General features: G+C 36.9%; 1 protein-coding gene across 1 annotated transcript; it reads left to right on the forward strand.

Annotated features, from left to right (window-relative positions):
* Window positions 1–2,935: 2,935 nt before the first annotated feature.
* LOC110666884 (CDT1-like protein a, chloroplastic) lies at window positions 2,936–27,182 on the forward strand. Its single transcript, XM_058137813.1, has 10 exons — window positions 2,936–3,013; window positions 3,967–4,168; window positions 4,517–4,793; window positions 4,875–4,994; window positions 8,705–8,930; window positions 14,296–15,078; window positions 25,874–26,072; window positions 26,168–26,258; window positions 26,797–26,863; window positions 27,002–27,182. Exons 1-9 carry the CDS (start codon window positions 2,936–2,938, stop codon window positions 26,849–26,851), a joined length of 2,031 nt encoding a protein of 676 aa, XP_057993796.1. The 3' UTR covers window positions 26,852–26,863; window positions 27,002–27,182.

The raw sequence follows: 27,182 nt of genomic DNA on the forward strand, positions 1-27,182 counted from the left end.
AATCACTAGATAAGTGTGTGTGTGTGTGTGTGTGTGTAGTTGAACCGATTTGAACAAACTTGAACCATTAAAGACAATTAGACCTGTGGGTTATCCAAAAACTCGAATCACTAGATAAGTGTGTGTGTATATATATATGTGTGTGTGTGTGTGTGTGTGTGTGTGTGTGTGTGTGTGTGTGCACACACACACACACACACATATATATATATGGGAGCTATATCATTAGTCTCTCCCACCCCCTCCCCCCCCCCCCCCAATAAGTACAAATCTTTAGGTTCATTTAAATATTAAAACTTTGGCCATTGCCTTAAAATTTTCAGAGTGTAGACTAGCACCTTGATAAATTGCAAGTTAAAGATTATAGCCTTAATAATTTTCAAGTGGTGGACTATTGCCTTTAGATCAGCTACTAAAGCCTGTCATCTAGGTGAACTATTACTTTGAGTTAGCCTCTTTAGGGCTTTTTTGGACACAGATTACCTAGCGTGCCTTTTATGGGCTTAGGTGGGAGAAGATCACCTAAGTGCCTCTTATAGGCCTAACTGGGCGAAAATCACCTTAGTGCCTCTTTCTGGTCTTATGGGCAAAAATCTCCTTAATGTGCTTTTTTTAAGTCTTATGTAGGCGAATATCACCTTAGGGTGCCCTTTTAAGTTATTATATAGGCAAAGGCTACCTGAGTGCTTTTATAAGTCTTATGTGGATTGCCTGAGTACCTTTTTCAGGTCATAAAGTGCCATTTTAGGTCTTAGAGTCCCTTTTTAGGTCTTAGTGCCTTTTTCAGATCTTGTTGCCTTTTTCAAGTCTTAATGCCTTTTTCAGGTATTAGTTTCTCGTGAAAGTCTTTGGTTCTTTATTCAGGTTTCATTGCCTTATCAGGTCTTACTGCCTTTTTTGGGTCCTTAGTGCCTCACTGAGGTCTTTGGTGCTTTATTCATGTCTCTCTACCTTTTGTTAGGTTTTACTATCTTATTCAGGTCTTTAGTGTCTCACTAAGGTCTTTGGTGCCTTATTCAGGTCTTCATTGCCTTATTGAGGTCTTTGGTGCCTTATTCAGGTGTCACTACGTTTTGTCAGTTTTTACTGCCTTATTTAGGTCTTTAAATGCCTCATTAAGGCCTTGTGATGAGGCAGGAGTTGAAGTTACAAGCCTATGATTAAGCAGGAAGCTCGGGCTCTTGGTATGTCCTTAGCTTTCATGGCTTAAAAGCCTTTACTTGGAGGTTTTTTTACCTTTGACTGGAGACCTTTCCCCTTTTATTTTAAACATGTTTACTTTTGATATCTGCAAAATAATTCTTATACAAACATATTTGTAAAGATAATTCATATGATGCATGTTATAAATTTATCCAAGATTTTTTAACAAATATTATTACATGTCAAATGTGTATTACACATTTGATAGAATCTACATATTGACTTTGACCAATAATAAAGGCCTTCATATCCAAAGGGGACTTGTGTTATATTTGCATTGAAATAAATTTACTTAAAGGCTAAAGCTTGGAGCATGATAAATAAACTTCAAATATAAGATCAAGAGCAATATTAACACATTTAATTTATTAATTCTAAGATAAATTTAGATTCCTACAATTTATCATAGAAACTTATATGAACTAAATAATTTAATCCAATTCAATATGGACAATTATCTCAAATTAAATTTAGAAATTAATTTCTAAATTTAATTCTGAATCAAACAAAATGATCTAAATCTCCAATAAAGCTATATACAATTTTATTTGTTTTGAAATCAAACAATTTATTTAATTTTAATATAAATTAAAATTTGTAGCATTATTAAGAGGCCCAAAGGAAAAACCATGGACAATGGTTACTTGGAAGTCTTGATGGAAAATTTGATTTTCAAATAAATCCAAGAGCATGCATTTGTGGTGACAATTTGTATAGTTGCCAGAGTGAGGTGTTACTTTACAACCAAGAAAAAACAAGAAAATATGGTAATCTTGTGATTTTAATACAATTTATTAAAATAACATTACAACAAATAGGACCAAAGATTTAATGGAGCATTGCATTTTTGTAATTTTCAATAAAATAATTTTAACAATGGTACCATCGGAAATTTAAACAAAACCCAAAACAACTATAAATAGTGGCAATATTTATAATTGTGAAAAGAGTATTATGCAACATAAGACAGGTGGTAATCTTAAATTATTAGCAAGTTCAAGCCATTTTAAGAGCCACATGCTTGGTGGCACATTTGGTAAAAAAAAAAAAAAATTCTTTTACCAAAGAAACAATGGCATATTTGTAATTAAATCAAAATATTGTCCAGCACATGACAATGACATGTTTGAAATTACAACTGACAAACAAGGTTGTAACGTCAGCTGGGGTGTAGCTAAAATGACAAGTACCTGGACTGTAGTGCTAATACCTATGGTAGAGAGGTACTTGCACAACAAACATTGTAACTCCTCTAAAGTTGTTGCCCCTTATGCCAAAGGAGTCAAAGTCACTTGCAGCATCTGCACTTGCTGAGTAGCTGGTACCGCTTAAGGACCTGCAACTGCCTCTGTATCATAAACACAAGGGTGAGTGATCAGTTAGTGTTATTGGGAACTTGGGTGGGAACTACAGTTTTATTACTAAGGCGGCTGAATTGAGCTGGTGTTCTTGGTTAGCTAATCACCTATTCTTTGGGTGGTTATCTTTCTTCACTACTAGCATGATTTCCATCAGTACTGTTGTAGGGAGTTCATGATTGAACCTGCCTCTTGGGCTCCCTAGTGCCTTTGGATACCGTGTCAGATTCCTTTGGCCTAGAGACTTGGCCATAAGTAAAAGAACAAACAAATTAAAATTTTCAACCATGGACTAAATCAGTAAAACAATCTTCTCCATATTTGCATCAATTTTATCGAAAGCTATATCCATGCTTTTCTTCAAGACATTGGCGATGGTTGTTACAAGGTTTCTTTCATTAACAATAACAGAAATTGAACCACCTTACTCCAGGTTTGGAGCGTTAGTCAAGGTATGTACATTTTCTAATACATTTATATTTTGCACTTCTTATCCATGAGTAGTTGGTCCATTCTCAAATTGTTCCACTATGAGAGGAACTTAAAGATTTAGGCCAACTACTATAGGACTCTCTTCCGTGTCCTGGGACTCGGTGGTTTCCTTACCAAGCACACTTCTAGTTTTCGAAGGCATGGTGTTGCTTACAAAATCAAAAGCAATAATATTGAATGATGAAATAAGACTTTTGTCCTACTAGGCGTGCAAAAAATTATTTACTTTAAGAAACAATCTCGACTATCTCACAACTTACGGTTTGCAGATGTGTCAGATATAGAGTATATCACCTAATTTGCGCTCTGATTACACGAATTAAACAGTTTCATCAATCTCATAGATAATTGAATTAAAAAGATTGAATTGATTGATTGAACAGTAAATACTAAGTTTTGAGAAAAATAAATGCAAGCCTTTAGAATTTATATGTGACAATTGGATAATTAGAGACGGATAAAGTAAAGATAAAAGACTGTTGGAGTGTGATTTGTGTTGCTGAATTGAGTTATTGGGGCTATAAATGTTGCTACTTATCTAATGTTTATACTTCTTCTGTAGGTATCTTTAGAAGAATTTGGAGACTATTTACACGTTCTATTACTATTGGCAGTTATTTATCTACTACCTTGCTAACTTCTCTCTTGCTTCTCTTGATATTTATTTATTAATCACGTGTTTAATTAACAAAATAAGAAGAATTTAAAAAAATAATTTAATTAATCTTAAATTTAAAATAATTAATAATAAAATTCATTATGTTGGTGCAAATGGAATCTCAAAATAATTCACCCTAGCTGATAAAATAAAAGAAACGAGTCATTAATATTGATGAACTATATGTACAACATAATAATTTCACTAATTTTTTAAAAAGGATGTTTAAAACTTTTGAGTTTAATTTGAATTTAGTGCCATATTACAAAAACAGAAAAGAAGGGCAATTTTGTCTTTCCACGATCCCACCAAAGTACTTTTGATCTGTGTATTTTTGAAGGCTTCTGTTTTCCCTCCGGCGTTACTCTCATTCCCTGTCATTGTGTGAGTTTGGTCTCTACTCTCGACTCTCTGAAAGCTGTACAAGTTTTCAACTTCCCAATTCCAACATTCGGAGGTAACATTCTCTCTCTTTCTCTCTGAAGCAGTGTATTGATGAAGGCATGTAAAATTTGTATCTAGGGTTTTAGCATTTTCTGCTGAGAGCTTAATCTTTGCGGTGTTTATTATCTTTCATATTTGGAGGATTTTTTTTGGCGGCAAACAAAGCACTGGAATTCATGATTTTCTTTTTCTTGGGTTTTCACTCATCCATAGAATGGAGAGATAATGCAGTGCAAAACAAAATGATAATATGTATTAACCCATTTGTTTGTTTTTGTAGCAGCGTTATTGTTTTCTCATTCTCATTTTAATGTCATAGATGGTACCTATTACGTTTTGCATAGGATTTTATTATTTGCAGATTCAAAATCTGTGTTAAACAAGTTTTTCCTTATTATTACTGTTAAGAGCATGGATCAGAGTGAATGTGATGGATGTAAACAAAATGAGTTGGACTGTGAGCATGAAAAGGTTCTTCATGGAGTTGAGAAAACAACTGTGCTTCATGCTTCCCCTCAAACAACTGGAATTGTTGGAAAACAGAATTTGGAAACTAAGTTTGCATCTCAGACTCCAATGAAAACCAATCAGCCTTTGAATACCAAATCTAAAGAGGGAGAAGCTGAAATTCTACGAAGGTGCGCATCTTTTTCAATGCATTTGCTTAAAATTATAAAGTACTCTTGTTGATTCAGATATTGGGGATCTCTGTCTTTCAGACACAAGACCATGGTAGAACTCTTCGATGGCATGAGTTGTTCACTAAGATTGCTTGGTCTGCGTAAAAAGTCACCTACTTTTCAAAATATTCGTGCTCAGGTTGAAATGTTGACTAGAAGGTAGTTGGGACTTTGCCTTGATTTATTTCATTCTATTTGATAAAGTTTGTATCCTTCGATTGTGATGCTGATGCTTTTTTTGATCTTTTGTGCTTTAAAGGAGCCATCTCCAATTTGCTGGCATCCCATCAGAATTGATATGCCATCTACCTGTTATATGTTAAACTTAAATGCTGAATATATGCGACAATGTATGCCATTCAAAGAATTGTTGATGTCTTGTGTGACACAAAGAGCAAATATTCATGTCCTTTCATGCTCACATGCAATAATTAACGATTGCTTTCTTGATCCTGCTAAGTTTACATATTTGTCCTACTAAATTTGGTTGTGTATTTTCTACTCTATGGTCCTACTCATATTTAGGGACAAGCCCTATTGGATGCACCCATCGTACATCTCTAAATCTTTTCACTTAGCTTCTTTTGATTTTGGAAAAATTGATGCGGAGAAAGAAGTCTTCTCCATGGTGCATGCGAGTGATGTAGACTTAAGTTTGAATCATTTTTGTGCTTCATTGTTAACTAGCTGGAGAAACTTAGTCAATACTTTTTCTCATTAGGTATTTATTCTTAGATGGTATAATAGTGATGCATATGCAGCAACCTGGGGAGTATGGCAGGAAAGGTCGGAGTGGTTGGATGACGTTATAACTATATTACCAGTTTTAGAGTTTAGTTTGGGAGATGAATTATTGAGCTTGTGAACAGTTGGAGCACATGGTTAAGGAGCCTTTTTTTTACTCTCAAATAATTTTACTTTGGTTTTCCTATATAAAATGCTCTTAGGAGTCGTTCATATTCAAATTATGATTTATTGGTTGGGGAGGGATGGAGCCATTTCTATTTTTATTCATATAATTTGAATGCAAATTATGTATGTGTATGGTAGCGCAAGGAAGTATGGAATTGAAAGATTATGGTGTCCTGCTGTGAAATAAGAAGTGGGAGAGCAATTAGGGCTTTATAGACTTACATATTGACATTAATAGATTACATCAGTTTATTGTGAAAATTAAAAACATAGAGTGAAAATGGTGATGAGAGAAAAAGGAATTAAATGCACATGATTTCCCAACCAAATTGTCAAGTTGTAATCCTAATTCATGTTCACTTAGTAGGATAATAGGGTTATAAGCCTTTTCATAGACTTTAGTAAGACCAAATCCCAATTGTGGAATAAATTAATCATAGCCTTACATTGGAATTGAGATCATTAGAGAGACCATAAAGAGAAAAATATTCTTAACAGTTGACGGGATTTAGGAGGTAGATATATGAAGTCCTCCCCTTACATTATGAAGCTACTTCTGTGCTTTGAATCCATAATCTCCAGGTCATAATGGAGCAAACTTTTGGTGCTCAGTACCATTGCACTAAGCTCAACTTCATAGAAAGCTGATAACACTAAGGCTTTGTTTGGTTGGGTTTAATTTAACTAAGGAATTTAGAGTTCATGGGAAGTATCAAAATGCCACTTGTTTGGTTGGCAATATCTATTGAATTCTAGGGAAGTCAAGGATTTAACTTCCTTGACTATACAACAATTGAATTACTGACCTAAACCAGTGGAAATATAGTTCCTGAGAAAAAAAACCATTCACTTTTCTGCTTTACCCTTGCTCCTACTATTCCTATTCTCTTTCTTGGTTCATTGATGCTCTGTTATTTCAGTGGTTCCACTACCACATAAGTAAGCTTTCTTTTTTTTTTTATTTTTTATTTATTTTTAATTTCATTTATCACTTCTGTTAATATTTCTTATTGATTATTCTAATTTTTTTCTTGGTGTTGAAAAAGATATGATAATATTTTGTTGATTATTATGTCTAAAAAATTTTATGTTGATTATTATGCGAGGTAAGTGTTGGACAATATAAAATATGCGTTATTGAATTGATTATATATTTATTGGAATTTTATTAATAAAATATTTCAAATATTATACTTAATTTGGAGTAAGGGTATTTGTGTCATTTCTATTGTCATTTCTATTGTCACTTCACATTAACATAGTTTTACTTTCTGAGAATTCAACAACTTAACTCAACTCAACCAAGTTTTTATCCAAAAAATTATTGTGGTTGGCTATATGGATTCTCTTTCTCCACTCTAAACGATTTTGGGTTAAATCCTCGGTAATATGTAATGCTTCTAGGTCATGTTGTACTACTATCCTCCAAGTCAGTTTAGGTCTACCCCTTCTTTTCTTTTTATCTTCTAACCCAATGTGCTCTATTTGTTTAACTGGAGCCTCTGTATGTCGACGCTTCACATGACCAAACCACTTCAATCTCCCTTCTCTCAACTTATCCTCAATTGGCACCACTCCTATCTTTTCTCTAATACTTTCATTACAGACTTTATCTAGTATAGTATGACCACTTATCCACCTTAACATTCTTATCTCCGCAACTCTCATAAGAGAATTCAACATACCAACCAAATAGATTCAAACTATACTTCCTAGGAAATAACTTCAAAGTAATTGTACTTCCTGGGAAGTTCACTTTCCAAGAAATAAGTTATGTTGAACCAAATGAGGCCTAATAAAAATTTTATTTTTTTACTCAACATATCAATAATACAAAATGGATAAAAGGGTGACTCGGTGCATAAAGTATCCCACACTTGTAGGTTCTGGGGAGGGTACCCTTGCTTTACAGAGAGGCTATTTTCGTAACTCTAACTGTGACCTCTAGTCACAAATAGAGTAACTTTACCATTATACCAAAGCCACCCTCTTAATACAAGATGGATATCCTCTAAATTTTGGAGCACTTATAAAGTGAGCACCTTTGCTGTCACGTTTTATAATTAAATTTCTAAGCGTATATACATCGTTCTATCCACATCGAAAACCATAGAAGGGAGACGAGAGATTTTTTTAAGCTGATTTCTTTTTACTGAGTGATTATGCGAATATATGTGGTTTTAGTTTTTTTCAATTTTGCGAACAATGTTGTATAGAAGGGCCTATTACATGATTCTCTATGGTTTAAGGGTTTAATTTAAAAAATTGAAAGTAAATGGGGCCATTGGCAACTGCTCCAGACCAGAGCTCAAGAGGTACCTTCCAAATTCAGCTATCAACCTCACCTTTTTTTTAGTTTTTCCTGGAAATGATATATGATATTTATGCAAATCTTTTCTAGGTATTCTATGTTAATGATAACTGAAAATGATATCATCTCAACTTACTGATATTTCATCTTTGCTTGTCAAACAAAAGTTGCAAATTTCGCAAATCAGGAATACGTTGTGTCAGCCTTGAGATGACTTTTCTTGGTTAAGCATGCAAATAAGGTCAACAACCTATGTTCTTGAGCTGAAAGAACTATCTATTCTGTCCCTTTCCAGGAAAATATGTTAGGTCATCCTTGAAAGATGATTTAACATGCAAATAAGGTCAACCACTTGTATCGACCTGATACATAGGTTAACTAACTTGGTTTTGACTGGTATTCTGAGTGGAAAAGTATGTTAGGGGATTCTTGAAAATTTTTATCATGAAGGATGCTGATAAGGTCAATCACCTGAATCCACTTGATACAGAGATAAAACTCTCATGGTCTTTGACCTCACATGCACACTTTTATAACCAACAACTATTGCATCATAGATGTGAATGTATATCAAAAGTTTGAAATTTTGTTTGGAGTTTCTTGATGACTAAATATTTTTCTGAAATTTTTTTTTTATCTTTTCCAGGAAGTTCTCCTTTGGGCATCTTGCACAGCTAAAATATTTACTTTGTGAAGCCGTGCAAATCGATAAAATTCTTGTGTATGACAAGAAAACTCTATTTATGAAGCCAGATATGAGAATTACGTTGCTATTTAATGTGGTAGAGGGTCACCATGAACTATCTGATTATATTGCTCTGCACCAACTATTTGCTTCTAGACTTATTAATTACTTTACTGCACATCCTGAGGTATTGCTTTGTCCCTATATCAGGTTTTCTTTTCTTATTGACTTTTTGTTTTAAAGCCTCATATAAGACATTTTCAATCTGTAGAAAGAGATGCTTCTCATTGATATCAATTAATCTGTACATGGGTATATATATACAATTGATTCCTATAATTGTGTTCTACTAATTAGAAAAAAATCATAAATAAGAAATCCTAAATAGGAATGCAGAATACAGAATATACAGAGAAATAATATAGTGATTGACTTTCCATAACATAGTGATTGACTTTCCATAACACTCCCCCTCAAGTTGGAGCATAGATGTTAATCATGCCCAACTTGTTACAAATGTAGTCAATCCTAGCTCCATTCAGAGCTTTTGTGAAAATATCTCCTAACTGCTCTCCAGTTTTGATGTGTCCTGTTGAGATGATCTGTTGTTGAATCTTTTCACGAATAAAGTGACAATCAATCTCAATATGTTTGGTCCGCTCATGAAACACCGGATTAGAAGCAATATGAAGAGCAGCTTGATTATCACACCACAATTTCGCAGTGAGTGAGGTCTTAAAACCTGTCTCATCTAGTAATTGAAGTATCCACATTACCTCACATACTGATTGTGCCATGGCTCTGTATTCGGATTCAGCACTAGATCGAGAAACTACACTCTGCTTCTTGCTTCTCCAAGACACCAAATTTCCTCCAATAAAAACGCAATATCCGATGGTTGACTGCTGTCAACCTTAGATCGGCCAGTCGGCATCGAAAAACATTCAACATTCAAATGCCCATGATTGCCATATAGCAAACCTCTTCTGGGCGCCTTCTTGGATAACACAAGATTTGTTCCAAGGCTTCCCAATGAGCAACGGTTGGGGAAGACATAAACCGACTTACCACACTAACGGCATAAGCAATGTCGGGACGAGTGACCGTAAGGTAGTTCAATTTTCCTACGAATCTCCTGGATCTCTCTGGATCTTCACACAACTCACTATCCCCTGCTAAGAGTTGTTAAGTTGGAGTCATTGTTGCTCTAAAAGTTTTATCAGCTAATTTTCCTGTCTCTTTCAATAGATCGTGGACATATTTTCTTTGAGACAAGAAAATACCCTTCTTACTTCTTATAACTTCGATACCCAAGAAATACTTTAACAATCCCAAGTCTTTGGTCCAGGCGAGTTTGGAGGAAGGTTTTAAGAGATGAAATACCTGCAGAATCACTCCCAGTGATGACAATGTCATCCACATAGACTACCAAGAGAATTATGCCAGCCTCAGATTGCCTATAAAATACTGAGTGATCACACTTACTCTTTTGCATACCAAATTCTGTCTTGCTTCTTTGAATCTCCCAAACCATTCAATAGGACTTTGTTTCAAGCCATAAAGAGACTTCCGAAGCCTACAAACTTTACCCAACTCCCCCTGAGCAACAAACCCAGGTGGTTGCTCCATATACACCTCCTCCTAAAGATCACCATGAAGGAAAGCATTCTTGATATCCAATTGATGCAGGGGCCAATCATATGTAGCTGCTAAAGAGATAAACAAGCGAATAGAAGTAAGTTTAGCTACAGGAGAAAAAGTATCAGAGTAATCAACCCCATATGTCTGAGCATATCCTTTTGCTACAAGGCGTGCTTTTAACCTAGCCACAGAACCATTAGGATTTACTTTTACTGTAAATACCCATTTGCATCCAATAGCTTTCTTATCAGTGGGCAAAGGCAATAGTTCCCATGTACCATTAGCATCTAAACTCTCCATTTCCTCTTTCATAGCATCACACCAGCCAGGATGAGACAGTGCCTCATTAACAGTATTAGGGATAGGAACAGAGTCTAAAGAAGTAATAAAACACCGAGAACAAGAAGACAATTGATTATAAGAAACAAAAGAAGAGATAGGGTAAGTACATGAACGTTTACCTTTACGAAGAGCAATGGGTAAGTCTAGATCAGAATTATGATCAGTATGAGGTACAGGATCGCCCAACGAAGTAGCTGGTGGAGGATCTAAGTCAGGAATCTCCAATCTCCTGGAATAAACATGAACAACGGGAGGTCGAGTAGGTCTAGAGACAGAAGGAACAGGCTGTGGGAGAGGACTATACATTGGTTGGACAGTATATATTAAGAGATCATCCTCCTCCCCCTGACTCTCATACATAGATGATGGAGGAAAAAATGGAGTGGACTCAAAAAATGTGACATCTGCAGAAACAAGATAACGATTAAGAGTAGGAGAGAAACAACGATACCCTTTTTGGGTAGGAGTACCCAAGGAAGACACATTTGAGAGATTTTGGATCCAATTTAGTAACCTGTGGATGAACATCACGCACAAAACAGGTACAACCAAAAATACGGGGTTCAATAGGGAATAAAGATTTTGTAGGAAACAAAGTAGTATAAGGAATATCCCCATTAAGGACAGAAGACGGCATACGATTGATCAAAAAAACATGCCGTAGAAACTGCATCAGCCCAAAAGTGTTTAGGTACTTTCATCTGAAAAAGAAGAGCACGAGTTACCTCAAGAAGATGACGATTTTTTCTTTCGGCCACGCCATTTTTGGATGGGGTATCGGCACAGAAGGCGATGAAGAATGCCATTTTGTATCATATAAGATGAAATTGTCTTTGAAAAATATTCTTTGGCATTATCACTTCTTAATATGCATGAAATATTAAATTGAGTTTTGATTTCATTACAAAAGGCACAAAAGATAGAAAACAACTCGAGCGATTCTTCATTAAATATAACCAGGTAACACGAGAGTAATCATCAACAAAAGTAACAAAATAACGAAATCCAGTTTTAGATGTAATAGAACAAGGACCCCAAACATCAGAATGAACTAACTCAAAAAGGGATGAAGTCCGTTTATTGACTCTAGACACAGAAGGCAAACAATGATGTTTTGCAAACTGACACGACTCACATTCTAGTACTGATAAAGACTGAAATTGAGGACACAGCTTCTTCATGGTAGATAAAGAAGGATGACCCAATCTACAATGAGCTTCAAGAGGTGTTAAGGTACTGGAGCAAACAAGCGACCGCGGTACATGATTTTCCAGAATGTAGAGACCACCTGACTCGCGTCCTCTACCAATAATCTGCTTCATCGTAAGATTCTGAAATAAACACTGGTCAGGAAAAAAGGAAACAGAACAATTTAAGGTACGAGTAAGTTTACTAACAGAAAGTAGATTAAAAGAGAATTTTGGTAGACACAAAACAGAAGACAAAGAAATTGACAAAGTCGGATTCGCAGTTCCAGAACCCATGACACAAGAAGTAGAACCATCAGCTAAAGTAACAGTAGAGAAAGTGAGATTAGACTGAAAAGCAGATAGAAGACTAGAATTACCTGTCATGTGATCTGTAGCACCAGAATCAATAACCCATTTGGATGAAGAAGACACAAGGCATGTAGTGGATTTACTGACTCGTGATCGCGATGTGAGGAGGCGGTAGGCTTTAGAGATGCACGACTTTGGGAAAATTGTGCAAAATCCTCTGCAGATACTAAAATAGTTTTCTCGAGAGGAGGATCTTGTAGAATTCTCTGCGCCATATTTGCCATCTGTGATCGATTTTTCCTCTGAAGTTGCGGACAATTATATTTTGTATGGCCAGGCTCATGGCAATAATAACAAATGACTCCTTTTGAGTCCTGATTAGAACTAGCCTCTCCATTACGCTGATTACTTCTGTTGCCTGTAATTCCTCATTTACTTCCTCTTCTATTACCCTGTTGTCCATTTGGATTACGGCTAATAAGAGCGCTACTGGCAGGCTGTGAAGATTGAGTACTCTCTGTACGAAGGACTCGTGTGAACGTTTCATGCAAAGAGGAAATCTCGAATCGAGAGAATCGAGATTTAGCGATCTCATACTCTAAAGGAAGGCACAAGAAAACTCATAATGACTAGTTGCTCCGTTGGGCTGTTGAACTTTTACATCGTGACTAAAAGGCAACAATACATTAAGTTCCTCATATATCCGTTTAAAAACCAAAAAAAAATCCGTGAGAGACTTATCATCTTTCTCAGCACGGTAGACTGCCTTACAAACATCATAAATACGGGAGATATTCCCTTTACCGAATCTGAGAAAATCTAAGTAATCCATCAATTCCTTAACAAATTCACAGTGATTAATTAAACTAATTACCTCACTATGAATTGAGTTTCGAAGCTGCAAAAACAACCGAGCATCCTCCCTTAGCCAAGTTTGTCGTGTATCGTCAGTGGGTGGATCTTTAGTAAGGTGATCATCCTTATCAATGCTACGCAAATAGACCCTAACAGTCTTACTCCACTCCAGGTAATTCGAACCATTAAGTTTGTGTTCCGTGATCTTAGTCATCACCGGAATCACATCAGAAATAACATTCTTATTGTCTGCCATTTGTTGAGACAAAGAAAACTAACCGAAACGCTAATCCAAAGTGCTTATAGCAGCAAAATAACCCAAAATAACAAATCAAGTAAATACCGAAATAGGATATGAGAACCAAACCTCAGAAGTCCTTTAATGGTATACTGGATCACGTAACAGCACACAGTGGTGGAATGATGGGGTTGAAACGGCCGGTCGGCGGCTAAGGTCTCTCCTGAGCTGGGTTAGTGAGAACAAATGGTCACCCTAGATTGATGACCTGCTCTGATACCATGTAGAAAGAGATGATTCTCATTGATATTAATTAATCTGTACATGGGTATATATATACAATTGATTCCTATAATTGTATTCTACTAATTAGGAAAAAATCATAAATAAGAAATCCTAAATAGGAATACAGAATACAGAATATACAGAGAAATAATATAGTGATTGACTTTCCATAACACAATCAATGCCATTACAATTAGAAAACGTATATCGTTGATTGTTGATGAGCGATGAATTTGTTGGACGAATAGGAATTTAAGATTGCAATTTATATGTTTGCAATGCACCAATTACAAAATTACAACTGCTTTGATTCAGTCTACAACATACTGTATTATAAGAGTAAAGTTTGTTGTCTTGGGACATGTTCTTTGAAGAACAATGCTATATTTATACAGCATTGAAGATATGGAAATGCACTTGTACAAGTGCTGATTGTAATCATCAACGGGGATGCCAGCCATCTATTTTATTCATGGTTGGAGGGTGACACTAAATTGAACGGTATGACTGACTGGACCTTAAAATTCTCCTCTCTCATGCAAGTCTTTTTCAGTTCAGGCTTAGCTTTCTGCTTCTTGACTTGATTTGTTTGGTTCAATATATATAAATATATATTTAGCATCATTGCAGTTGACGTTATCTAAGTTTTGAAGAACCGAAGACACGCTTTATTTATTTGGTTTTTTTTGCAGGCTTGTGACATTCCAGAGGCTATGTTGCCAGATCCATTTGAGCAAAGCAAAGAGACTGCTTCTGGGGGCAAGATCAGTAACATTCCAGAGGTAATATTTCCAAAGCCTCTTAGCCAAATTGGTGAAACTGCTGCTCCAGAGAAATTGCTTGCAAATTCTTCAACAGAAGACCTACAGATTGCCATTGAGAATGAACTGCTGTCAAAATCATCCCATATGCATACATCTTTCATCAGGCACTTCTCTGAGAAGGTTGTTAACGACAAAGAGAAGACCCAACTATTAGCTTCTGCAGTTCCTTTGTCATATGTGGCACCTTATAATTTGAAGAATCAAGATACTGAAATTGTGAAAACTAGAGAATTTCCTGATCTGAGTTCCAAATTTGATAGTGGGACCAATCTGGACACCAAATATGAGAAATTAAAAGAGTCTCCTGGCACAAATTCCAAATATACCTCCATACAACCTATGCATATTCAAGCAAGCAATCCTCAATTCTGTGTTAATGGCAATGCTTGTGCAAGCCCCCTCTGCAAGCTTGCCTCATCTGCTGATAATTTAATGGTGGAAACGCCTGCACAGTCAACTCCAAAGAGGGTAACGCCAAATAGTGATGATAACCATAAGGGCATAGCCAGCAAAAAGCAGACATCATCTTGTAAGGCTGCAAAGAGGTCCTTAGACTTTTCATTCTTTGAAGGTGATGAGTCAGAGTACTGTGAAGTTTTACCAGAAAACGTCTCTCAGATTCTGAATGTTTCTTCTGCAAAACTTCAAGAGGTATCTCTCCTATTTCAACACATCCCTACTTGTGCCATTGTTCTGGAAGTCGGTAAACCTTATGTGGTTGAACCTCCAAAATGGTCCTCTGTTGGCTGATTTTCAACTTGTTTTACTTCTATATAAGCCTTTTCTGTCTTACATGTAAAAAAGGTGCCTGTATTATGGGATTAGTTAAAGTAAGAAAAAAATTGAGATTTATGCTGAGTTGAAGTAGTAACGTGGATTGTAGCAGTGCAGAAAATATTTAATGCTGCAATAAGCTAATGTTTTCTCCTTATAAAACATACTGTTAGGGTTAAGGAAACCCTAACAGAACAGAATAAAGAAATATAATAGAGTAGAGAAAGAAGAGAAGTAGAATAGAAGATTGAGAGAAGAGATATAGTATTTCTTGTAAATCTTGGAATGAATATAAGAAAGGTATAGCAATAACTATTCCATAACTGCCTCAGCTGACTCTAGCTAACTGACAGATTCAATTAGCTCACTAAAGCCTTATGGCCCTTATCTACATTTTCCCACCAATTCCTGGCTACCCCTTTCTTTAGCACTTTCTTGTTCCCAAGAAAGTGGAACTTCAGGAAACTGCCCTTCAATAAAGCTTCTATCCTCCCGAGTTGTATCTTTTGTTGACAAGTTAAGCCATTTACTAAGCCCTTGTTCCACCTGCTGATCTCCTCTGGCAATAGTTCTGGTCTACAACACCTGCTCAGGAGCTACTTTAATCTGGTCATCTTGCATTTTAGGTAAATCAGTAGCAACCACCACCCCATCCCCAACTGTCTTCTTAAGCATGTGATATGGACCTGACCGAATGGAGAAGAAATGGCTGGGATTTTTGATCAGCATGTAGGATCTTTTCCAGTAACTAAGATTTGTTCCACAACAACTCAAACACTCATAAACCTCACTAAATACACCACAACACTAATTTGACGAAAAGAAAACTTGAATATGTTACTCAACCAAACAGATTACAAGAGTCAATGGCACTTGAAACACAAAAGCAACTTGTGCTGGAGTTTCTCAAGTATAAGCCTAAGAAATTACAAGTGACCAGCTTGCAATTAATCTAAGTTCTTGGTGGAACTTAGCAAAGAACATAAAATACCTCACCAAAATGAGTTTGGCCAAAGCCTACAAGCACCAACAACGGTGTTCTTGTTCTCTCTAAAACTTGAATTCTAAGTCTGGAACAAAGAAAGAAGAAGATGGGGTTATAAATACCCATTCAGCCAAAGCACAACAAAGCCTAATGGTCTATGCATGGTCTGGTTAATACTTAGTTACATGCCTTAAGTGTTCAAATTAATAATCCACAAAAGGAAGTTGTATTCTAAAGTCAATCACATTAATTCTCCATCAGGTGGTTTGCCCAAAAATGGTTAAAGTGCTTTTCCTTTATTTGCCCAAAATTTGGATAATGTCTTCCTCCACTCCTTTCTTGCCAAATGAGTAAAGTATGTGTTGGAAGTGGTTGGTAAGCATCTACCCAATTGCCTCCCCTTGCCAAATCACCATCCCATGTGGCTGCCACATCACCCTTTGTTCGCCATTTCAGCACCTATGTGGCTGCCATGTGGCAACCCACTTGGCAATCTCCAAAATGGTTTCCAATGCCCTTAGATGCTCTTGAAGCTTCTTGGAGGTAAACTTGCATAATGATCAAGCTTTCCCCTTGAATTGGGACCCCCATGGCTGAATGCTCCAACACCATGGCTTGGATTGCCTTAGCCCTTGATCTTGTAATGGCTCCCTTGAATTGAGGTGCCTCTAGATCCACTATGATGTCCTCATCATCCCCTCCTTCTTGAAGAGAATTTGTTCTTGAATTTGAACCTGCATTATGGAAAGGAGATAAATCAGAAACATTAAAAGTATTACTTATGGTACCATACTTACCTTGAAGGTCAATATTGTAGGCATTGTCTCTATTCTTTTCTTCCACTCTAAAGGGTCCATCACTCTTTGGTTGCAATTTGGATTTCCTATGGTTAGGAAACCTCTCTTTTCTCAAGTGCACCCACACAAGATCCCCCTTTTCAAAAGAAATTGCCTTTTGGCCCTTGTTAGCTCTTGAGGCATACTTGGCATTTTGGGCTTCAATCTTGCTTTTAGCTTGCTCATGGAGCTTCTTGACCAATTCAGCTTTCTTAGCTCCATCTACACTAGCAATCTCATTCAATGGCAAGGGCAACAAATCCAAAGGTGTGAGAGGGTTAAAAGCATATACTAGCTCAAATGGAGAAAAACCACTAGAAGAATGCACTACCCTATTATATGCAAACTCAATGAATGGTATGCAATCTTCCTATGATTTTAACTTTTGCTTAATCATAGCTCTAAGTAGTATAGACAAGGTTCTATTTACCACTTCAGTTTGGCCATCTGTCTGAGGATGGCAAGTGGTAGAGAACAACAACTTGGTCCCCAATTTCCCCCATAACACCTTTCAAAACTGACTCAAGAATTTTACATCCCTATCACTAGCTATGGTCCTAGGAATGCCATGCAAACGCACTACTTCCCTAAAGAACAGATTAGCTACATAGGAAGCATCATCACATTTCTTACATGGTATGAAATGAGCCATTTTAGAAGACCTATCCACTACCACAAAAATTGAATCATGACCCCTTTGTGACCTAGGCAGTCCCAAAACAAAATCCATATAAATATCAATCCATGGTGCCTTAGGCACGGGTAGGGGTGTATAAAGGCCATTCGGCATCACCCTAGATTTGGCCTTCTTGCAAGTTTCACATCTTGTACAAACTCTCCTCATAGTAGGCCATTCTTGAATGACTTTAATTTTCTCTTCATCAACCTCTACTCCTTTAGCACTGACAACATAACCTAAGAAAACAAATTTTTCTAAACAAAAAGAACACTTTTTAACATTTGCATACAATTTTTCTTGTCACATTAAAAACAGATTTCAAATGATGCAAATGCTCATCCATGCTCTTACCATATGCAAGAATATCATCAAAGCAAACAACCACAAATTTGCCTATGAAAGCTCTTAAAACATGATTCATTAATCTCATAAAGGTGCTAGGGGCATTAGTAAGCTCAAATGGCATTATTTTGTTGATTGCACGATAGTCCACACGCATCCGGTATGTCCCTTCTTTCTTTGGCACCAATAATACGAGAACAAAACATGGGCTCATACTTTCGCTCACATGTCCTTTTGCCAAGAGTTTCTCTACTTGCCTTTGCAATTCCTTGGTCTCCTCGGGGTTGCTCCTGTATGCTAGTCTATTTGGAATGGTGGCACCCGGGATGAAATCAATTTGATGTTCAATTCCCCTAATTGGTGGTAGACCAGGTGGTATCTCATCAGGCAACACATCTTCATACTCCTGCAAAAGAGAAACAACAGCACTAGGAAGAGAAGGCTCAAGTTCAGCCAAGGTTAGTAAATTCTCATGATATATCAATAAAAATAAAGGTCTCCCTAAGTACAATCTTTCTCTTACTTCTCTCCCCCTTGCATACAAGTTTAATTTTCTCTCTTTGCTCTCCTTTTGCCCCGAATCTTTTCCCTCCTTCTTGGAATCTTTCTTCTCACTTTTTCTCTCATTTTCACTCTTCTTTTTCTCTCCGTTAGGTTCGGCCTCTCTTTGTTTTTCACTCACCCCCTCTTTTGCTTCATTTAGTGACCTCTAGATGTTGATTTGATCTTGATGAATTTGAGATAGGGTCAATGGTAACAAGGTGATCTTTCGGCCATCCTTAACAAAAGTGATTTTGTTGCTTTGGCCTTCATGTGTTGCATCCATATCAAACAGCCATGGTCTCTCAAGTAACAAGTGAGTGGCTTGCATTGGGATTACATCACAATACGCCTCATCCTGATATTTCCTAATAGAAAATGGCATGACCCCTTGTTTTGTCACCTTCACCTTTGCACAATTATTCAGCCATTGCAATCCATATGGTTTGGGGTGCTTGAATGTGGGCAGCCCCAATTTTTCCACCATTAGCTCACTTGCCACATTACAACAGCTCTCACTATCAACAATCACACTGCAATGCTTGTCCCCACCCTTGCACCTAGTGTGAAAAATATTTTCCCTTTGCATCAGGTCTTCATTTTCCTCTACCTTAGCTTGGGTAGGTAAGATGCGCATGGTCACCAATGCACTAGCCTCACACCCCTCAGCCTCGTACTTTCCATCTCTATCACTCTCATTTTCTTGCATTTCTTCCCTCTCTTCTTCACTCTCTATCTCCCCATTTTTTGTCATTATCATCACTCTCTTGTTTGGACATTGAGAAGCATAGTGCCCACTCCCCAAACACTTGAAACACTTAACATCCCTACTCCTTTGGGGTGCATTTGAAGCAATAGAAATGGTGTTCTTCTTGTCTCCCTCACTCTTTTCTTTTCCCTTCCACTCCTTGGAGTAGCTAGGAGTGGCTTTCTCCACCTTTGGCTTGGTTTCACTATTCGGCTTCCATACTCCCTTGGTGGCAGCCAAATTTTTCTTCTTCAATTGTTTTTCAACTTTCATAGCCATTTGCACCAACTTATTCAAATCTGCATAGTGGTGTAACTCCACAATATTGGCAATTTTAGCATTTAAACGACTATGAAATCTTGCCATTGTAGCTTCTGCATCATCCTCTATGTTGGCCCTAATCATGGTAATCTCCATAGTCTTGTGGTAGTTTTCCACACTCTTCGAATCTTGGGTCAATCTTTGGAGCCTTTGGTGTAGCTCCCTAATGTAATGAGGTGGTACAAATCTGTCTCTCAACATATCTTTCATTTCTTCCCAAGCCCGAATAGGTCTACCACCATTCCTTCTTCTTCTAGCTTGTACTTGATCCCATCACACAATGGCATAGTCCTTAAACTCCACAGCGGCTAATTTCACCTTCTTTTCTTCTGTGTAGTTATGGCAATCAAAGATCAAGTCCACTTGCCTCTCCCATTCTAGGTAAACATCAGGATCATTTTTGCAATAGAAGGCTGGAATCTTCATTTTTATGCTCCCCACATTGCTATCTTGTCTCTCATGGTCAGTTCTTCCCCTTTGGTAAGCGTTCGACCTAGCCTTTCACTCATCATCCCTTTGCATTCTTCCTCCTCCTCTTCTTGCTCTCATGCCTCTCCCCCTAAGTGGCTTATATCCTCTACTTTCTTGTTGGTAGGTTCGGTCATGATGCTCAAATTCATTCCATTCCTCCTCATCTGGATCATATTGCCAATCTGGTTCATAAGATTCTTCTCTCTCATTTCCTCTCCTACCTCTCCCATTTCCACCCAAATTTAACCTTTCTACACCTCCCTCATTGCCCCTTTTATTTCTGTCACTATCCACACTTCCCCTTCTAACTTCAGCCCTAAGCCCTTCTATTGAATATTGCAAAGCATTCAACACTTGTGCAATTCTGTCAAATCTTTGAGCTACAGCCCTCTTATATATGGTTTCACTCCTATTTCCCTCAACTTTGGTTTGAATCTCTATGTCATTAGCAACTTTCCTATTTCTACTAGTCTCTTCTTGGTTCTGATTATTTGACATTTTGATTCCTGCAAATCAAATCTGGTTAGTAGTAAATGACTCACCATCTCAAGTGTTTAGGCACTCAAAATTAGGCTTTTACCCCTTTCTTTTTTTTTTTTTTTTTTGATCTCTCACACTCTTGCCTTTTACCACTCAATTGTTCTTGAACCAAATTCCACTTTTGAACTCGAATTTTCTTAAGCTATACTCAAGTGACAATTTATGGAACAAGACGGATTGAAGAAATTGTAAGGTGACAAAGGAATTAAGAAATAGCTAGACTCCAAATTGGAATTAGATGCAAATTAGACACACTCAACAAACCCTAGGCTCTGTTAAAAATTGTCCTTAATGCCAATTCGAATTCCAATTGCATATCAGGCCTTCAATGGTCCTAAAATGCTAAGTCCAACAATTTTCAAATCTCCAAATATGTACTAGGTCAATTTGGCTTTGATTCTGAATAGTTTTTTTTTTTTTTTTTTTTTTAATACTTTTGTATTTATAACACTAATTTTGCAATCAGGAGTTGTTTAGTGCTCCTAATTCAGGTGTTTCACTTTCTTTTGTGCTTTTGATGCCAAGGCAGAAAATGACAAAGGTATTTTGTTCAAATTCACAAATTCAGCTCTTGTACCAAAAATGAGTCCACAAATTTCTCAAGATCAAAGTTTTCCAAAAGCAAAGTTTGTCACAAGTTCTCACTTCCAAGTTTCAGCAACATCTTTTCCACCAACAACATACAAATTCAGTTTTAACACTAAAGAGGCAAATAAGTTAAGAATCAGCTATGGCAGAAGGAGTACTCAACAAACAACAAGCAAAAATGTGACAAATGTATTTTAGACACTTAAAAACACTAAGAACCAAAGGATAATATTTCAACCACTATCAGCTCAAAACTGAAATTTTGGTTCTTGAGTTTTTGTTAGGACAACAAAGAACTAAGCAACAACAAGGAAAATGGTAGGCACTAACTCACAAAAACAATACAAAGACACAAGAATAGAGTTTTAGCAAAAGAACTTCAACAAAACTCAAGGACAAGTTGGTTCTGGTTCTGCCTTCAAGAAAGCTTCACCCTTTCTAGCACCAACTCAAAGGAAACACCAGAAATGAAGAAGAAGACACTTAAATTAGTCAACTTACTTGGTTGAGGAAGCCAAAAGCTCTGATACCACTTGATATGGACCTGACCGAATGGAGAAGAAATGGCTGTGATTTTCGATCAGCATGTAGGATCTTTTCTAGCAACCAAGATTTGTTCCACAACAACTCAAACACTCATAAACCTCACTAAATACATCACAACACTAATTTGACGAAAAGAAAACTTAAATATATTACTCAACCAAACAGATTAATGGCACTTGAAACACAAAAGCAACTTGTGCTGGAGTTTCTCAAGTATAAGCCTAAGAAATTACAAGTGACCAGCTTGCAATTAATCTAAGTTCTTGGTGGAACTTAGCAAAGAACATAAAATACCTCACCAAAATGAGTTTGGCCAAAGCCTACAAGCACCAGCAATGGTGTTCTTGTTCTCTCTAAAACCTGAATTCTAAATCTGGAACAAAGAAAGAAGATGGGGGATAAATACCCCATTCAGCCAAAGCACAACAAAGCCTAATGGTCTATGCATGGTCTGGTTAATACTTAGTTATATGCCTTAAATGTTCAAATTAATAATCCACAAAAGGAAATTCTGTATTCTGAAGTCAATCACATTAATTCTCCATCAGGTGGTTTGCCCAGAAATGGTTGAAGTGCTTTTCCTTTATTTGCCCAAAATTTGGATAATGTCTTCCTCCACCCCTCTCTTGCCAAATGGGTAAAGTATGTGCTGAAAGTGGTTGGTAAGCATCTGCCCAATTGCCTCTCCTTGCCAAATCATCATCCCATGTGGCTGCCACATCACCCTTCATCCGCCATGTCAGTGCCTATGTGGCTGCCATGTGGTAACCCACTTGGCAATCTCCAAAATGGTTTCCAATGCCCTCAGATGCTCTTGAAGCTTCTTGGAGGTGAACTTGCATGATGATCAAGCTTTCCCCTTGAATTGGGACCTCCATGGCCGAATGCTCTAACACCATGGCTTGGATTGCCTTAGCCCTTGATCTTGTTATGGCTCCCTTGAATTGAGGTGCCTCTAGATCCACTATGATGTCCTCATCAGCATGGAGACATGAAAAAACAGGATGAATAGAGGCTGTTGGAGGCAATTCCAACTGATAAGCAACTTTCCCAATCTTGGCAATAATTATGAATGGCCCATAAAACTTAACAGAAAGTTTAAGGGCTTGTCTAACAGCTGCTAAAAGTCTGCCTATAAGGCTGAAACTTCAAATACACCCAATTCCCAACAACAAACTACCTCTCAGTCCTCCTTTTGTTAGCCTGCTGCTTCATCCTCTGCTGGGCAACTTGCAAATTCCCCTTTAAAAGATTATTACGGTACTACCTTTCTTGTAACAACCTCCCTACAGCCCCCATTGATGAATCAACAGCAAAGTTGTCATGGAACAAAGGTGGAGCATACCCATACAGAGCTTCAAATGGAGCCAATTTGAATAGCACTGTGATAAGATGACCACTATTCTGCCATAGGTAACCAAGAGCTCCAAGTAGTAGTCCTCAAATGAACCATCCGCCTCAAATAATTCTCCACACATTGATTAACTCTTTTGGTCTGCCCATCAGACTGAGGATGATAGGCAGAACTAAAATTAAGTTTAACTCCTAAACTTCTAAACAATTCCTGCCAAAATAAGCTAGTAAACAACTTATCCCTATTAGAAACAATAACTTGAGGAGCTCCATGCAACTTGAAAATGTGATCAATGAAAACTTTAGATGTGCTAGTGGAATAAAATGGCCAAACTTGGTAATCTGCAAACAACTGCAAGAATAGTGTCTTTCCCCTTAGACTTAGGTAAAGCCTCAATAAAATCCATAGACACCTGCTGCCAGGCTTGAGAAGGAATTGACAGATGTGGCAATAAACCTGGATAAGCACAATACTCTCCCTTGCAACAATACTCTCCCTTGCTTCTTGCACAAGTGTCACAATTATTGCCACTACATTACATCACGAACCATGCCAGACTAAAAGAAAATTTTCTTTAATTTCAAATAAGTAGCATTGACGCCTGAATGACCCCCTACTGTTGAATTGATAAGATGCCAATAACACCTGCCTCAAATTGTTAGTAAGTCCCATATACATTCTATCTTTATAATATAAAATGCCATTCTTCACTTGATGACCGGCAACTGCATCCTTATCTAACAACAACTCCTTGATTAATTGAAAGGCTTTGCCATCATTTTCATAACTAGCAACCAACTTTTGCATCCAAGTAGGAATCACTATTGAATACATAGAATAAGAATGAGGGCCCACACCAACACACCTTTTGGACAAAGCATCTGCTACCTTATTTTCAGTACCCTTTCTATACGAAATTTTGTAATCCTGCCCCAATAACTTTGGGATACCCTTCTGCTGAAAATTATTATGCAACCTCTGCTCTAAAAAGTATTTAATGCTCTCATGATTAGTCTTAATGAAGAACTGCCCCTGCTCAACATAATATCTCCATTTACTGACTGCAAATGTAATAGCCAGTAATTTCGCTCTCATAAACTGAGACTTCTAGGACCAAATGCCTTAGAAATATAGGCAATTGGATGCCCTTGCTGCTGTAGAACAGAACTCATTTCCCAATTGCTTGCATCAGTTTCTACAATGAATGGCTTAGAAAAATCAGGAGGGCAAGGACTGGTGCTTCAGTCATCACTCATCATTCTTCTCAAAGTATCAAATGCAGTTTGGGCTACTTCATTCCAATGAAAGGATCCTTTTTCAATAAATCATTTAGAGGCCTGCAGATAATGCCATAGTGCCTAATAAATTTCCTATAATGTCCTGTTAAGCCTAGGAAACTTCTAAGTTCTTTAACCAAAGTAGGCACAGGCCAATCAAGCATTGTAGCCACCTTCTGTCAGCTTGGCCAAAGAAACACTTAGATTGCTTGGCAAATAATTGTTGAGCCTGCAGCACTTTAAAGACTTCCTCCAAATGCTGCAAATGGTCCTCTATTTTCTTACTATACACTATATGTCACCAAAAAATACTAGTACAGACTTCCTCAAGAATGGTTGGAAGATGTGGTTCATTAAAGCTTGGAATGTTGCAGAAGCATTAATGAGCCTAAAAGGCATCACTCTGAACTCTAAATGCCCATGATGTGTTTTAAAGGCTGTCTTAGGAATGTCTTCAGGTAACATCCTAATTTGGTGATGCCCAGCCCTTGATCTATCTTAAAAAACACTCTAGCCCCATCCAGTTTATCTAATAAATCCTCAATAATTGGAATAGGGAACTTATCTTTAACTGTTTGATCATTCAACCTTCTATAATCAATGCAAAACCTCCACGTCCCATCCTTTCATTGGGACTAGGCTGAATTATTGAAGATTTCAGCATATCAGCAATTAACTTCTCTCTTTCAGCCTTCTGGTAGTGAGGATACCTGTAGGGCCTAATATTGATTGGTTGAGCATGTGTCTGCATCAGAATAGCATGGTTATGACTTCTGAATGGAGGCATCCCTTCAGGTTCTGCAAAGATGCCCTTATACTTCTGAATCAATTGCTGCAGCGTCTCATCTTCAATAGAATCAACAGTTGCAGCAGCTAACGAATTTGCAGACACACTGGAATCCACGATGCAAAATAAAGGTGTTTGAAAATTCCTCCCTTTTCCCCCAACAAATTATCAGAATGCCACAATTTCTAACTTCAATTTCTAACTTCACAATCTTCTAGAATGTCTAATCACATCCTATTCTTATATTTCTTCTGCCAATATGTAACAAGTACCTGAATGGAGGAAAAGGATTCATGAAGCCTCCTCCAACTAGTTTGGAATTGAGACTCAATTGAGTTTTCCCTAGTAAGCATATTGGGAAACTCTGTTGCACCCCTATTTTTGAGCAAATGAAAAAAACATATAGGGAAACTTAGTAATATTATTTGGGTTTAAGTTTTGCTTGATGCTTTTCAACAATTGCCGTAATATACTATCACTTTGTTGTAATTTGCACTCCTTTGTATTCTGTGACACTAGCAATGCAAGCAAATGCATTTGATGGATTTTTCCTATGTATGCGTTGCTGTTTTGTGTTTTGTCTTTGGAGCAATTCTAGTGACTCAAAGTTTTTGTAATTTTGTTATCTTATACTGAAAGTCTTGGTTTGCTTTTATAGGAAGAGGAGGGACTAGGATGTGCTGCTGAGGAACATGAAATGAATCAACCAGATTTATTGCATCAGCAGAATTCTATTTACTTGCCTGGCCTGGTTTCTTTGATTCATCACATATTCCAGTCTGTGAACTATTGTCCAATCACAAAGGAGGAACTTGTGCATAAAATTATCATGAACAGTTTTGATTTTGATGAAAGAAGTATGTCTTGGCTCTGGACTATTTTAATCCAGTAAGTGAAATTTATTCTTTCTCATAAGATCATTGATAGATTAATTCATCGTCTTCTTTTGCAGAGCAAGTCGAAGAGCAGATTGAGATTCTTGAAAAGCTGGTTCCAGATTGGATTTGTACGAAGCTTGCACCTACAGGAGATGTTTTGTACAGGTGGATGTACCATATTTCCTTTTAAACTTTCACGTGACTTCTAAGAATTAAGTGCCATAAAGACATAAGAAAAATATAAAGATGAACGTACTTGGGGCTCTTTGGATAGAAATGTATGTGTCCGTTACGGGAAACATCTTAACTATTCAAGTATCTTAATTGCCCAAATGAATCCAGCAGGGATTCAGGGTAAAGAAAATGCAACATTTCCTTTTAGAAGGTAGAATTAGTTTCATTGGCTTATGTGGAAGGAAGAATGTTCAAGCCTTTTAAATCTAGATGTCATTTATGGGAGAAATTTTAGAATACAATCGTCGTAAGTATAATGGTTTTATTATAACTATCGATTATGGTGGATACCAGTGGATCTCGTCATAATCATCGTAATCAATACATCTATCCATTGTATACAACTGTTGCATGGAATAATTTCTCGACATTTGGACTATGCTACGTCTTTCTTACCTTTTTTTCATTTTTGAATGTTAAAAGTTATTTTCTTTTGTGTCTATGATTTACATTCTTTCGTCTTGTGCAGCATCAAGAAATTGTCAGACTTGAACTCTGTTGAGTCTAGGGCTGTCATCCCATAACAACTCTTAAAGGTAAACCTTTTGGAACGCGTTCTGGTTTTATTACTAAATGGAACTGTGCTTCAATTGGCCAGTTATTGTTCAGATGTGGTTTTTGGTTCGGCTGATAATTGCTTATGATTTTTCAATTTCACTTTCATGTATTTGCAGGGGTATAATTGATTATGCTTGCAGATATCTGATTAGAAGATGATGGATTTTAGAAACTGTTTTCCTTTGTAATGCAAGGCTAATGTCACAGACATTTGTATTTTGTATGATGTGTTTATTTAACAAAAATTTTAAAAATTAAGAAATTTGTTAAAAACAATTTAAAACGTATTAATCATTA

The sequence above is a fragment of the Hevea brasiliensis genome, chromosome 16, assembly GCF_030052815.1.
Source record: "Hevea brasiliensis isolate MT/VB/25A 57/8 chromosome 16, ASM3005281v1, whole genome shotgun sequence".
In the NCBI taxonomy this organism is placed as follows: domain Eukaryota; kingdom Viridiplantae; phylum Streptophyta; class Magnoliopsida; order Malpighiales; family Euphorbiaceae; genus Hevea; species Hevea brasiliensis.